This window comes from Microcaecilia unicolor, chromosome 1 (assembly GCF_901765095.1).
Source record: "Microcaecilia unicolor chromosome 1, aMicUni1.1, whole genome shotgun sequence".
NCBI classification, from domain to species: Eukaryota; Metazoa; Chordata; class Amphibia; order Gymnophiona; family Siphonopidae; genus Microcaecilia; species Microcaecilia unicolor.
The window spans coordinates 10853815-10869059 of NC_044031.1; the positions used below are offsets into that span (position 1 = coordinate 10853815).

At 45.9% G+C, this 15245-nt stretch overlaps 1 protein-coding gene across 1 annotated transcript in view; it reads right to left on the reverse strand.

Annotated features, from left to right (window-relative positions):
• Positions 1–813: 813 nt before the first annotated feature.
• Positions 814–15245, reverse strand: part of LOC115460742 — a gene marked incomplete at its 3' end in the record, with an annotated part of 49507 nt that continues 35075 nt past the window's right edge. The window contains exons 3-6 of the mRNA XM_030190496.1: positions 11171–11996; positions 10501–11096; positions 6188–7291; positions 814–3372 (exon numbers count right to left, since the gene is read on the reverse strand). Coding sequence (XP_030046356.1) covers positions 814–3372; positions 6188–7291; positions 10501–11096; positions 11171–11996 — 5085 coding nt within the window. The remainder of the gene's footprint in view (positions 3373–6187; positions 7292–10500; positions 11097–11170; positions 11997–15245) is intronic.

The window sequence follows — 15245 nt, forward strand, 5'->3', positions numbered from 1 at the left end:
GTGTTACTGGAAATGTTACAGTTCCAAAATGATGTTTAAGAATAGAGGGGATCGCTCAGAGCATGTGGTCGCAACATGTGCTGTATTTATATTTTGATTCTATTCTGTTTTATTATTCCCCAATAAATACACTAAATTTGAATTAATTACATTAACCTGCATTGTACGTTTAGGAACATGTGCTTAAAGCATTTGGAGCTTGCACATGTGAGGACATGTGCTTTTCACCAATATAAAGGCCAGATAGTTAACTTTAAAAAGAAAATGTTTATTTCTAATACAGGCAAGATAACAAATTTACAATAGAGAGGCAATTTTAGAGAGGATCTTTTACCAATGGAAGTATGCTACAAAATAACAGGTTTGATTGTAAATGAAGCTGGATAACTCACATTGATGGAGGCTGCTATGGAGAGTGATGCAGGAGATCCTTGCTGGAACAGGAAGTTTCTTTGTAGATTTGCTGTCTGATGGAGCTTGAAGCCGTTTCTTTCAGGTGGATGTGATGTCCAGCTGCTTTTAGATTTAATCACTTCAGGGCAGCGGCGACTAGGACAGGAGCATCAGGAACAGCCAGGAAGAACTCTCCTTCTAAAGAAAGAGCCCCTGCTTTTAAAGTGTCTGAACTGGGCATTTATCGTCAGGTGGTTGCCCTTGGTCCAATTAGAAAGCTCCTGGGTAGCTGAATTCTGGGCATCTGGCTTTGAGATGGAGCATGGCAACAGGTCACATTCTCAATGACATCACAAGACTTCCTGCCTGGACATCTGCTAGTCCATTGTCTGAGAGTGATTGAGCTTAGATGGGCTTAGGACATGGAAATAGCTTCTCACCTGTGTGGATTCTCTGGTGTATGGTCAGTGTTCCCTTTTTACTAAAGCTTTTACCACATTGATTACATATAAATGGCTTCTCTCCTGTATGGATTTTCTGATGTGTGGTCAGTTTTTCCTTTTTACGAAAGCTTTTATCACACTCACTACATTTATATGGCTTTTCTACTGTGTGAATTCTCTGATGTTTGGTCAGTGTTTGCTTCTCAGTAAAGCTTTTACCACACTCACTACATGTAAATGGCTTCTCTCCTGTATGGATTTTCTGGTGTTTGATCAGTGTTCCCTTTACACTAAAGCTTTTACCACAATCACTACATATAAATGGCTTCTCTCCTGTGTGGATTCTCTGGTGTATGGTGAGTTTTTCCTTTGTACTAAAGCTTTTACCACACTCAGTACATGTAAATGGCTTTTCTCCTGTGTGGATTCTCTGGTGTATGGTCAGTGTTTTCTTCATAGTAAAGCTTTTACCACACTCACTACATGTAAATGGCTTCTCACCTGTGTGGATTCTCTGGTGTATGGTCAGTGTTTTCTTCATAGTAAAGCTTTTACCACACTCACTACATGTAAACGGCTTCTCACCTGTGTGGATTCTCTGGTGTATGGTCAGTTTTTGCTTTTTACTAAAGCTTTTACCACACTCAGTACATGTAAATGGCTTCTCACCTGTGTGCATTCTCTGGTGTTTGGTCAGTGTTTTCTTCATAGTAAAGCTTTTACCACACTCCGTACATGTAAATGGCTTCTCACCTGTGTGGATTCTCTGGTGTATGGTCAGTCTTTTCTTCATAGTAAAGCTTTTACCACACTCACTACATGTAAACAGATTCACCCCTGTGTGGATTCTCTGGTGTATGGTCAGTCTTTTCTTCATAGTAAAGCTTTTACCACACTCACTACATGTAAACAGATTCACCCCTGTGTGCATTCTCTGGTGTTTGGTCAGTGTTCCCTTTTTACTAAAGCTTTTACCACATTGATTACATATAAATGGCTTCTCTCCTGTGTGGATTCTCTGGTGTATGGTGAGTTTTTCCTTTGTACTAAAGCTTTTACCACACTCAGTACATGTAAATGGCTTTTCTCCTGTGTGGATTCTCTGGTGTATGGTCAGTGTTTTCTTCATAGTAAAGCTTTTACCACACTCACTACATGTAAATGGCTTCTCACCTGTGTGGAGTCTCTGGTGTACAGTCAATTTTCCCTTTGTATTAAAGCTTTTACCACAGTCAGTACAAGTAAATGGCTTCTCACCTGTGTGGATTCTATGGTGTGTGGTCAGTGTTTCCTTCGTACTTAAGCTTTTACCATACTCATTACATGGAAATCGCTCAATGCTGTGGATTCTCTTGTGTTTTCTGAGGTGTTCTTTCTGACTGAAGCTTTTATTACAGTCAGTACATGTAAATGGCTTCTCACCTGTGTGGATTCTCTGATGTATGGTCAGTGTTTGCTTCCTACTTAAGATTTTACCACACTCATTACATGGAAATCGCTCAATGCTGTGGATTCTCTTGTGTTTTGTGAGGTGTTCTTTCAGACTGAAGCTTTTATTACACTCAGTACAAGTAAATGGGTTCATTCCAGTGTCAGTTTTCGGGTGGTCTCGGAGACTGTCTGTAGTGAAGCTTTTACCACACATAGTAGAGGTAAATGGTTTCACTACTGAATTAAGCCTCTTGGGCATTGTGAGGTTTCCTTTCCAACAAGCACTTATAACACTGTCAGCAGAAGTATATAATCTCTCATTTTTCTTGATTTCCTGGTATTTTGAGAGTGTTGCCTTCCTGCAAAATATTTGTTCAGATTTAGTAGAAGTGTCCGATTCCCCAGCAGTTTGAGCTTTTTGATGATCTATGACTGCTTCCTCTTGACTAAAGCTTTTCTGACATTCAGCACTTGAAACTGAGCTCTGTCCTTGGTGGAAATTTTCTTCCTTGTTGGAGCTTTTCTCACATCCAGGACATGAAGATATTCCTGTGATGTTTTTCTTATATTTTATAATGTCTGCTTTGTTCGTAAAGCTTTTCCCATATTCTGTAAATGTACACATTGTAGTTTCTTTATTAGTTTTCTTGTGTTGCATTAGCTCTTTCTTCCTATTGAAACCTTTCCCACATTCAGAACCTGTAAAATGTTTCTCTTTTAGGACTGTTTTCTGTTGTCCTTCTAGTTCTCTCTTTAGACTGACATTTCCCCCATTGTCCGTACATGTAGATGGTCTCTCTTCAGTATCAGATCTAAGAAGTGATTTTAGAACAAAATGATTGCTGAGGAATATCTGACAAATATCACAGGAACAGCTTTGATCTCTCATCTGGTTTCTCTCCTCTTCCCCTGCCTGTTTGAGATTACTGATACTGTTTTCACACAGAGCTGAGCCTCCTGGTGAAGGTTTTTGTTTATTTTGATTCTTTTCCTTTTCTCCCCAGTCAGAACTGGAAGAAGTTTTCTCTTTGTCTCTTTCTGATAACATCTTTTCCCCTTCAGGCTTCTCACTGAGCTTCCAGTTATGTGTCTCTGTATTACTGTTTTTAGGGTCCTCTTTTTCTTAAAAGTAAAAAAAAAGAGCATTGTGTATTATAGTAGGAAAAGACATAAAAACAATCTTACAATCCAAACGTATCACAGGCACAAAACAGCAATGATGAGCCAGTAATTATTAAATTGGAAAATGGACAAACAATCCACCTAAAGCCGCCTAGATAAACTTTTTTTTATATATTTTTAAGGGAGGGGTTTGTGGGGTGCTATGTGTTTTTTATTCTTAGTTATTTGTGTTTATCTTTAGGGGGTTTGTTTGTCCATTTTACAATTTTACCCCTGAATGCCGAAACATGTTGGGCTGACGAACTAATAGAAAAAGTACTTTGGACTTAGATTTTCCACTACTTATAAGGCTGTTTTGATTCCTTAAAGGATTTTAAGAAATAATTACCGGCTTCTCATTGCTGGTTTGTTATTGTAAGAGAAGAACAATTTAACAAGTTTAAGGGTCATAGGGTTGCCATGTGGAAATCAGCACTACCGTCCGGCATACACAAAGTTTGCCGTGTGCCATTTTCCATGTCAGAAAACATTTTTCTACTTTGTAGCGTGGGTTCATGGTGTAGGTGCGTCTGGCGGTAATTGTGCACTGACCGATTACCGCTGCGTTAAAATGTGAACCTGCTCAGGCATTAAATGGCTGCAAAAAACAGATAGGCAACCGATCCACAAAATCCAACGTGGAAACAAACACAGCAGATCAGTCAATGATATGGTTCAAAACTTTATTCTAGAGTCATTGCCCAACACAGACTGTGTTTCGCCCACCAGGGCTGCGTCAGGGGCTTTAAATTGAAACCAAGTTTCAAACCGAAGCAAAAAAAAACAGTGTGATGCCTTCTTCCAAGGTGAACCCAAGAAATTCACTCCGTGGACCGCGTGTATATGCTGCAGGTCCACGGAGTGCATTTATTGGGTTCACCTTGGAAGAAGGCATCACGCTGATTTTTTGCTTCAGTTTTGAACTCATTAAATGGCTGCATGCAGATTTCTGTTTTAGCAGACGGCTATTTAGGCCTCCATTTAAAACAAAGGCAATTCCACACGCCCACACTACCAAGCGCCACTTACATGTGCGGAGGAGTGGTCTTGTGGTTAGGGTGGTGGACTTTGGTCCTGAGGAACTGAGTTTGATTCCCAGCACAGGCAGCTCCTTGTGACTCTGGGCAAGTCACTTAACCCTCCATTGCCCCATGTAAGCCGCATTGAGCCTGCCATGAGTGGGAAAGCGCGGGGTACAAATGTAATACACAGACCCCTTTACATTCCCTCGAAGCAGAAAATACAACATATCCATGCTGACGATTACCAGAGATGCAGATAGAACAGATGATGTCACTCAAGCTGATATTTAAAAGCTCCTTGTTGGTCTTCCCACATCGATATAACAGCCATCAGAGTCTTGATCCTGTCTCCAATGGTGGCCAGTCTGGTCACAAATGCCTGTCAGAGCCCAAAAAGTAGATCTATTTCTCATGGTTCATTTTTCACTGACGAGCAATGGCTCTGCGAAGGGGCAGACTCAAGAAGAATGTCAGGAAGTATTTTTTCACGGAGAGAGTAGTGGATGCTTGGAGAACTCTTTTATTTATAGAGACGGAAATCAATAGACAACCGTACATTAAAAATACATAAATACAAATCAGCCCACTATATACATATTCACAAGTCCCCCCCCCCCTACCCAGGAACCCTAATAAAACCAATACCCATCTGAAACCAAAAAATCATGACAGTTTTAACTTAACATGCTTCCACCAAATAAAAAATTTACCAATCCCTACCTCCGCCCTTTCCCACCGTGCTACCTCCTGGACCGCCCTTACTATATCCCAACTGACCCCCTCAACAGACCTGTACTCCTGACGCAGGGAAACCCCGCAGCGCGCCATCCAAAGACAGAACCTGACAATGACAGAGATCAGAAACCCCGTTACCGGCTCCAGCTGCCCTTTCCCCTGCTGTCTCCCATAAACCCAATCCGCGTAGGTGTAAGATCGAAAACTAGGAATTTGTAACAGAGAAGCCACTCTGTCACACACCTGAATGGAAAAAGGGCATTCCTTTAAAAAATGGTTCATGGTTTCTACCTTTCCAACACATTCCCCCCTCGGACAGTCACGGTCCTTCATGTTCCTGTCCTTCAGATTTCCCCTTACATATAGCTTTCCATGCAAGGACAGCCAAGCAATGTCCCTGTACTTGTGTGGGATCCTTTCTGATGACACTAACCGCAAACCCCGCTCCAATACCGACCCAGGAGCATCCCTAAGTACCAGTGGAGAAGAAAATCTCTGAGTGCGCACCCTTTCCACCCAATCCTCCCTCCTCCCTTCCTTTATTTCCTCTACCATAACACCCCACAACCGTACTAACTTGACCAGGGTCCGATAATACCCTACCCCCTCCGGAAAGCCTTTCCTCAAAACCCTCACCCTCCCCCCTCCCAGCCAGGGGACCCAATATTCCTTCCACCACTGAATAACACTCTCTGCCCACCCCGGGGGTTCTTGATCTACTGCCCGACCCAAATTAAATTGAAGAAACAAAGAACTGAAAACTAACACTGGGTTAACCATACCTACCCCTCCCTCATTCCTTGGCAAGTATGTGATGTTTCTTTTGACTGGATTCATCCGGTTACCCCATAGCATTTGAAAAAACACACTGTAAAGTGCCGTGTAACAACGCTCTGGTAACAGACAGATGTAACTTAAAAATAAAAACATTGGCACTACATGGGATTTGATCAAACGAACCCGATCTGCCATCGACATCCTCCAGCCCTTCCACCTCTCTACCTTTGCCCTTGCCTCTTCAATCTTCTGATTCCAATTAATCAATCCATAGTCCCCTGCCTCAAACTGTATCCCCAGAACCCTTATCCTCTCTGTAGCCTGTGGGAACCCACCCTCCAATTCAAACCTTGCCCCTGCCGGTCCCACCCATAAGCTTTTACATTTCTGATAATTCACCCGCGATCCTGACGCCTGCGAATACCTTGAAATCATCCCTTGCAATTTCCTGCCTTCTGTCTTATCTGCTACCCAGACCGTAATATCGTCCGCATAGGCCACCACCCGTAGTTGCTTCCCCTTGCTCACCTCCACCCCTTGCAATCCCTCTTCACCACTCAACTCCAAACGCCGCACAAATGGGTCAATGGCGAAGGTATACAGCAGAGAGCTCAAGGGACACCCTTGTCGCACTCCTGCCGTAATCCCAAAATCCTTCCCCTTCCAGCCATTCACCAATGGAAAACACCGCACATTGGTATACAATAACCGAAGCTGTTCTACCCATCCCCTTGGAAACCCATAATGAATTAACACCTCCCATAAAAAATCCCACTGTACCCTATCGAAGGCTTTGTCCTGGTCCAGGGCTACCAGTAACCGCCCTTTCTGATCCTCCCGACTGCGCTCCAGACCCTCCCGTACCCATGCCACTGCCTCCAACACCCCCCTGCCCGGAACCCCACAACCTTGTGAGATCGCCAGCACCCCCCCAGATACCTGTCTCATCCGTGCTAAGAGCATATGCGCAAAGACCTTCCGGTCGCTATTTAACAATGCTATAGGCCGCCAATTAGCCATAAGCCGAGAATCTTTGCCTTTACTAAGGAGAACCAGTGCTGACTCTGAAAAAGACTTTGGCAAGGAACCCGTCCTCCGTGCCACCTCCCAGACCTCCAACAAAATCGGAGCCAGCTGGTGTTTGAATGCCTGATAAAACTCCGCTGGGAGCCCATCAGGTCCCGGCGAGGTCCTGCTCCGCAAGGCCCCGATGGCCTCCTCCACTTCCTTCAACGTCCAGGGCTGTTCCAGAACCTGGAGATGAGGCCCCCAGTTTCCCACCCCCGGGGTCCCTTCTACATACTTCTTCATGACTTCCTTGTCCAAATTCTGATCAGAAAAAAACTGCTCAAAATGATCCCCCACCACCCCCAGGATCCCTTCCCTTGAATCTCTGATGACCCCCCTTTCATCCCTTAACCCCTCTATTATCCTATGTTCCCTTCTCTCCTTGCAGCATACGAAAGGATCTGGGCTCAACAGTTTCCCAAAATCCCTTTCGTACACCAAAGAGGCGTACCTGTTATATTGCACCTTCTCCATTTCTGACTGCACCACCTCTATATCCTCCCTCCTCCCCCCTCTAGAAATTAAATTATCTCTCCTCTTCTTTAATGCCATCCCTAGCCGGGTTACCTCCCGTCCCTCCCGTCTCGCCTGACGTATGAAAAAGACCTTCGTGCGCCGTTTCACTTCCTCCCACCAATCCCCTGGAGATGAAAAAATACCCTGTAAAGACGATTGATCTATCAGAAACTCCAAAAATTCCCTCTGTACCGGCCCCTCCCTTAGCCATTTTAAATTTAGTCTCCACATACCCCTTCCTGACCTGTGAATTCCCGCACCTCCTAACTTAATTAACACCAACTTGTGATCTGAAAAATCCACCTCCACCAGTCTAGGCCCCTGCCCACATGCCCCTCCCCGAACCAAAAACCTATCTATCCTACTTCTACAACTACCCCTGGAAAACGTAAAACCCTCCCTTCCTGCAAAATGTTCCAAAAACACGTCCACCAACCCTGCTCCCTTCATGATCCCTGCCAACCTCACCCCATCATAACGCACCTGTGCTGACCTACCCCCACTATCTTCTTTCCTCAGGATCGTATTAAAATCCCCTCCCCACACCAACTGACGGGACGTATACAGATATGGCCTGATTTTCCCGAACAACAGTGACCTCCCCCTCTTACTCTGGGGCCCATAGATATTAATAATTCTTAAAGCCACCCCGTGCAATAACACATCCACCACCAAACACCTCCCTACCCCTAACTCCACCACCCGTTGAATTACCACCTTATGTGTCTTGAACAAAATACCTACCCCCCCATACCTTTCCCCTGCCAGCCCCCAAACTGAAGGACCCCATCTCCATGCCTGTTTCGCCCGCCTGACAGCATCCAATGTTTGCAATCTCGTCTCCTGAATCAAGAAACAATCTGCCTGTATAGCAGAGAGGCCATCGAAGGCCACACATCTCGCCCTCTGGGAGGAGACACTAGCCACATTAAGCGTGGCAAAGAATAACAGCACTCCCGCCATCACCTCTATCTAGAGAAACGCCTCCCCTGCACAAACTTCTCCTTCTTCCCTTCCTTCTGCTCTAACCCGCCACCTAAATCCTGTACCTTACCATCCCCCACATCTTCCTCCTCCGCCCAGTCCCTCACTCCAAATTCAAAAATCCTCTCTTTCCTTCCCCCCTCCCCCCTTATTTTCTTCCTCCCCTTCTTCTTCTTCTCCTCACCTACAACCCCTCCTCCCCCTAAGGCACAACCATCTCCCCGCTCCCCCTCCTCCCCACCCTCCTCCCCCTCTGTTTCGTCCTCCGACCCTTCCCCCCCCTTATCTACTGCTTGAAAAACACTATTTCTTCCAGATTTCCTCTTCCCCCCTTCTCCCCTTCCTATACCCCCTTCCCCCCTCCCCCCTCCCTCCTCCACACTCTCAACTTCCATATCCCCCCCCTCTTCCAAGCAACCCTCCTCCATCCTAACCTTTCCCCCCTTCTTCCTACCCCTCACCTTTCCCCCTCCCTCCCTCACTGCCTCCTGCCTGCTTCCTTCCCCCTCCTGCCATCCTCTATTATCCCCTCTTCCCTCCTCTACTATCTCTTCCTCCCTTCCTTCTACTTCCAAACCCCCAAATTTATTCCCAACCTCTATCCCTTGCTCTAACCCCCTCCCAGCAGCTACCCGCATCCCCATCCCCCTTCCCTTTCCCTTTTGTTTCTTTGAGACCCGTAACCATCCTTCGTCCTCACCCTCCTGCCTCTGAGCTCCCCCCCGTTTCTCCCCCCCCTGACTTGTCAACTCTTCCTCCACACCATCCGTACCCTGGACCCCTGTCCCCTGTCCCTCCTCTCCCCTCCCCCCCTCCTGCATTTGACTATCCCTTCCCGTGCCATCCTCTCCCCCATTATGAGAAGCCTGCGGACAATCTCTAAATGCGTGCCCCAGACCCCCACAAAGATTGCATCTAACGGAGGTACAATCCTCCGTGGAATGCTCCTTGGCCCCACATTTTGCACACTGCATTACTGGGCAGGACATGCTAAAGTGCCGAAAGGACCCACACTTAAAACACTGCCTCGGCTGTCCTTTATAGAAGCACAAAATTCTGTCCCTCCCTATGAACGCCGCTGAGGGAATGTGCTGTATCACCTGGTCCACTTGATTTAATTTAACCAAAGCCCCCCATCCACCCGCCCATACCCTACTGGGGTCCGGGAGTTTAGTCAACGGAGTTCTCAACTCTGCATACCTCTGTAACCAGAAAGCCAGGTCTGCCCCTGAAATGGACTCGTTCCGCACCAACAGAGTCACCTGCACCAGGTCAGGTCTGCTGATCGGGACCACTTTATAATTTTTCCACTCCCCTCTCCCCCTTACCCCTTCATACCTCTCCCAGAAGACCTCCATTCCTCTCTGTGTCAAGAAACTGACATCGTACTCCGGGATGTTCACCGGATGTATGCATGCATAAAGGTCCTCTGGGATAAACCCTAGCCCCAAAACCAACCTCAATACTGTGTCCCTGGAAGGCATCCCCCCCTCCCCCACCCATCTAACTTGTACCACATTCCGCCTCCTGGGTACTTGCCCACGACCTCTCCCCTCTTCCCCAAAACCTGCCCCCGCCCTACCACCCCATGGAAACCCTCCCCCCTCTCTTCTCCCCCCACTACCTACTACCGCAGCAAAGGACTTAGCCCCCTGCTCCCACTGCCCTCTCCCACCTTTCCCTGAACTCAGTGCATCCTGCCCATCTCGTACCGTCCCCCCCTCCGATTGCCCCCCTGCTATCCCTTCACTTGCCTCACCCTCCCCCCCCTGCCGTGCCGTGCCCCCTCCCCCTTGATCCCCACCTCCCTTTTCCCCAACAGACAAATGTATCAATTCAGAAAATACCCCTTCACCCCCCTCCCCCCTCTTATCAATACACATATTTATCACATCAGATATGCCCCCCTCCTTCAAACATTCTCTATCCATAGCAACCCTCCCCCCCAAGTCCAAACTCAATCCCCCTACAGAGCTGTCCTTATCCTGCAGCAAAACCCCACAGGCCTGGGCTGAAGATCTGGTGTTTAGTTCTGTCTGCAGAGCATCATCTGACCCCTGCTGGCTGTCTGTATGCTGTCCTCTCCACACAGGCAGGTCTTGCAGGAGACTGGTAGTTGGTTTCACCTCAGGCTTTCCCCCTTCTCCCTCCTGATTGGATGGGAACTCCTGTCCATCCAACCCTCTGGGGCGTAGCTCCTCAGAACCTGGCTGCACAGCAAGCTGAACTCCTGCAATCAGAGAGTCAACTGGCTGCACCTGAGCCAGCCTTCCAGAGTACTGCAGTCCTCCTGCCATCTCTGCACAAGCTGTATCCATTCCTTTAACATGTAAACTGCTTTCCTCCTCACTGGATGTTGCTACTAACACCTGCTTGGAAAGCAGACTGCCTCCCAAGTCTCCTTTCTCAGTTTCTACAATGTGCAACAGTTTAGGAATCAGTCTTGTTTCAGATTCTTGTCCCTTAGGTGGTATCACAGGTTCTGAAAAGACACCAGAACCAAGTCCAACCACCTCCTGTCTGGAGTCTTTTCCACAGTGAGTACATCTGGCTGGCTTGCCAAAGCCTTCATAAAAGTTAAAGTAGCTTGATTATCAGACCCTGACAAGTCCTCTGTTACAGGCTGACGTTTAAACATACAAGCAGAGCCAGACTCTGCCTTTTCTCCTGCTTTCATAGACACTGTAGCCTCTTTCTGGCACACTTCTCTCTCAGGACACAAATGTTCAGAAGCAGAGGCCATTCTTTCCTGATTCAAATAAAGCTCCCTCAAGGGATTATCACTGCCCTTTTTTAAGGAGCCCAACAGCTTCTCTTTCTGCTGGAGCTGTTTTATCAGTCGGACTTCCTCCTTCTTGTAAGCCTTCCTGTGTTCAGCTGGGGCTAACTTGCTCAAAGCCTTAGCCATTTTTTGCTTCTTCCCCAGCTCTGCACACTCCTTTTCCAGGGCCTTGATTTTCCTGACCCTCTCTACCACGCCTTTAGCCGTGTCTTCTGGATCACAGCTTTCTAACTGGACCTCCTCCTCTTCCTCCTCCTCTGACCAGCCATCCTCGCTCTCTACCTGATCAGGAACAGGCAGAGGCTCCTGGCTCACCTCCATTCCCTCCTCTCCAACCATCCCCTTAGAGAGTTTTTCAGGGGTCTTTACCAACTTCCTCCCCTCTCCACATTCTTCACGCTCACCTTCCATGAGCAGCTGAGTCGTGGAGGGGGTAACGATCCGGCTTCCACCCCTGGACTTCTGCACTCTGCGGTCCACAGGACTCCTTTCCCTCCTCTCTGGGGCTGATCCAAAACGAGAGCTACTCCTCCGGGCCTTCTGGTCCCTGGCCCCAGTAGGCCCCATGGCCTGGGACCTTCCTGAGGACTTCTCCCCAGGGACCCTCCTCATTGCTGGGGAAGGAGCTAGGCCCCGCTCCCCTCCCTCCTGGTACTGGCAGAGCCTCCGGCAGCACTTCCTCCTCTGTCAAGGACTAGCCAACAACTGAGCTGGAATGCCCTCCTGCGGGAGGTGGTGGAGATGAAAACGGTAACGGAATTCAAACATGCGTGGGATAAACATAAAGGAATCCTGTGCAGAAGGAAGGGATCCTCAGGAGCTTAGCCTAGAATGGGTGGCAGAGCTGGTGATTGGGAGGCGGGGCTAGTGCTGGGCAGACTTATACGGTCTGTGCTGGAGCTGGTGGTTGGGAGGCGGGACTAGTGCTGGGCAGAGTTATACGGTATGTGCCGGGGCTGGTGGTTGGGCGGCGGGGATAGTGCTGGGCAGACTTATACGGTCTGTGCCAGAGCTGGTGGTGGGAGGCGGGACTGGTAGTTGGGAGGCGAGGATAGTGCTGGGCAGACTTATAGGGTCTGTGCCAGAGCTGGTGGTGGGAGGTGGGACTGGAGGTTGGGAGGCAGGGATAATGCTGGGCAGACTTATACGGTCTGTGCCGGGGCTGGTGGTTGGGAGGCGGTGATAGTGCTGGGCAGACTTATAGGGTCTGTGCCAGAGCTGGTGGTTGAGAGGCAGGGATAGTGCTGGGCAGACTTATAGGGTCTGTGCCACAGCTGGTGGTTGGGAGGCGGGGATAGGGCTGGCCAGACTTATACGGTCTGTGCCCTGAAGAGGACAGTACAAATAAAAAAGTAGCACATATGAATTTATCTTCTTGGGCAGACTGGATGGACCGTACAGGTCTTTTTCTGCCGTCATCTACTATGTTACTTGACTACAAATATTTTTATGGATTTTCCTCTTTTGAACCCCTCTATCATAGTTCCTTTGACCACATCCTCTGGTACAACGAACAGCTTAATTATGCACTGCAGGTAAAACAACCTTTCTACATTCTCTTAGGCTTCCGTGGCAGGCGTCATGTTGTGGTTGTTCGGGTCTTGCCTTGTCTGAGTAAACGTAATCAATGTTTCATTTATTGTACTGTGATTTTCTTCTTCTTCTTTTGTTTTTTTAAATATTTTTATTGAGAGAAGTTGAACCATCTTAATAAATTGAGGGCTAAAATTGAACCATTTTAACACATGAAAAAGATAAGGGCATTCAATTCTATCAATTGCTTTTTTGGCATCAAGTGAAACAGCTACATAAGGTTCTTTGATATTTTCTGTAAATGCGAGAATATTCCAACAGTCTTGAGTTAACATTAGCCAATCTATTAGGAGTGAAACCGTTCTGGTCTCTATGTATAAGCTCAGGGAGAGTGTTTTGTAGGTGTAGAGCCAGGATTTTTGCATATATTTTGTTGTCAATATTTATTAATGAAGTAGGGCGATAGTTCGCAACTTTACTTAAATCTCTATCGAGTTTTGGAATGACAATTATAGTGAATTGGAAAAAGGAACCAGATTGCTGATTATCAGAGATTAAAGATTTATAGATAATATCCAATTTGGGGATCAATAAATCTGCAAATTTTGGTAAAATTCGGCAGTAAAGCCATCATTCCCGGGAGATTTCCCTTTGGGAAGAGATTTAATGGCGTCTATTAGTTCTTGTGGAGAGAAAGGTTTATCTAATTAAGAGTTTTGGAAAGGTGGTGACTAAAGGGCGATGAAGATCCTTTACAAATTGTTGGAAGGATTCTTTGGAGAACTGAATTTCAGAGTCATATAGCTTCTTATAATAGTTTTGAAATTGCTGGGTAATGCCATTATCACTGGTATATGCGATATCATCAAAGTCAGTGATTTGGGATATTCTAATCCTGTTCATCTTAGCTTTTAGATATTGAGCTAAAAGATGACTTCCTTTGTTATCTTCTGCGTACATAGTACATTTTTAAAGGTGAATTATTTGTAAAGCTTCTTCGGAGAGAGCCGTATTGAGGTCATATTTTAGTGATTGTAAAGTAAGGAGAGTAGCCGGGTCGTTAACATCCAGAAATCTATTTTCCAGGGTTTTAACGTGAGAGATTTTATCTGCCAAATCATTTTTCCTTTCAAAACTTTTCCCAGCTGAATAACTAGATTTTAAAGCATTCCACCATGTAAGAGCCTTATAATCTTCAACAGGACTAAATTCATAAAATTCTAATAATTTGGTTTTGATATATTGAACAGAATCTTCATCTTGTAACCTTATGGAGTTGAATCTCCATGATGGATTTTGATGATTGACCGTTATATCATCAAGGGAGAATGGTCAGATAAGGTTTTACTGAATATTTCAGCATTATTGGTAATGGATAACAACGAGAAGGAGATAAGAAAATAATCAATTCTGGAGTAACTACCATGTGGGGATGAATAGAAAGTGAAATGTCTCTCAGTGGGATGAAAAAGACGCCACGGATCAACCAATCCTAGAGTGGGTTTTAAATCTTGGATTTTTGCTAGGGTTTTGGTAGGTCTAAGGGGACATTTAGATTTTCTGTCTAAAATAAGGTCTGTATTTGTTTGAAATCACCACCTATCACTATATTCTGAGAACCAAATGAAGCAATCTCTGAGATTATGTTGTGAAAAAACACAGGAGAATCAACATTTGGAACATATACATTAACTAACGAGAGATTCTAGTTTTGTAAAGATAATTTAAGTATTACCCATCTGCTTTCATTGTCAGAAAGTTGTTTTTCAATACAAAGCTGTAAAAATTTACAGATTAAAATAGCTACACCGTTATGTTTTCAAGAAACAGGTGAGAGACTAGCAAGAGAGTAGAATTTGTCTTGTAGGCTCATACAATCTGACCTATTGAGATGGGTCTCTTACATAAGTACATAAGTAATGCCACACTGGGAAAAGACCAAGGGTCCATCGAGCCCAGCATCCTGCCAACAACAGCGGCCAATCCAGGCCAAGGGCACCTGGCAAGCTTCCCAAACGTACAAACATTCTATACATGTTATTCCTGGAATTGTGGATTTTTCCCAAGTCCATTTAGTAGCGGTTTATGGACTTGTCCTTTAGGAAACCGTCCAACCCCTTTTTAAACTCTGCTAAGCTAACCGCCTTCACCACTTTCTCCGGCAACGAATTCCAGAGTTTAATTGTACGTTGGGTGAAGAAAAATTTTCTCCGATTTGTTTTAAATTTACTACACTGCAGTTTCATCGCATGCCCCCTAGTCAGGCCAGAAACAGAGCCAAACCTGAACCAAACTCACACCAGAAATAGTACCTGGCAATTAAAGTCTGAATATACTTAAATAACAATCATCAGCTGCAAGAAAGTAACATTCAAAACAACAGCTCCTGGCAATAACTAT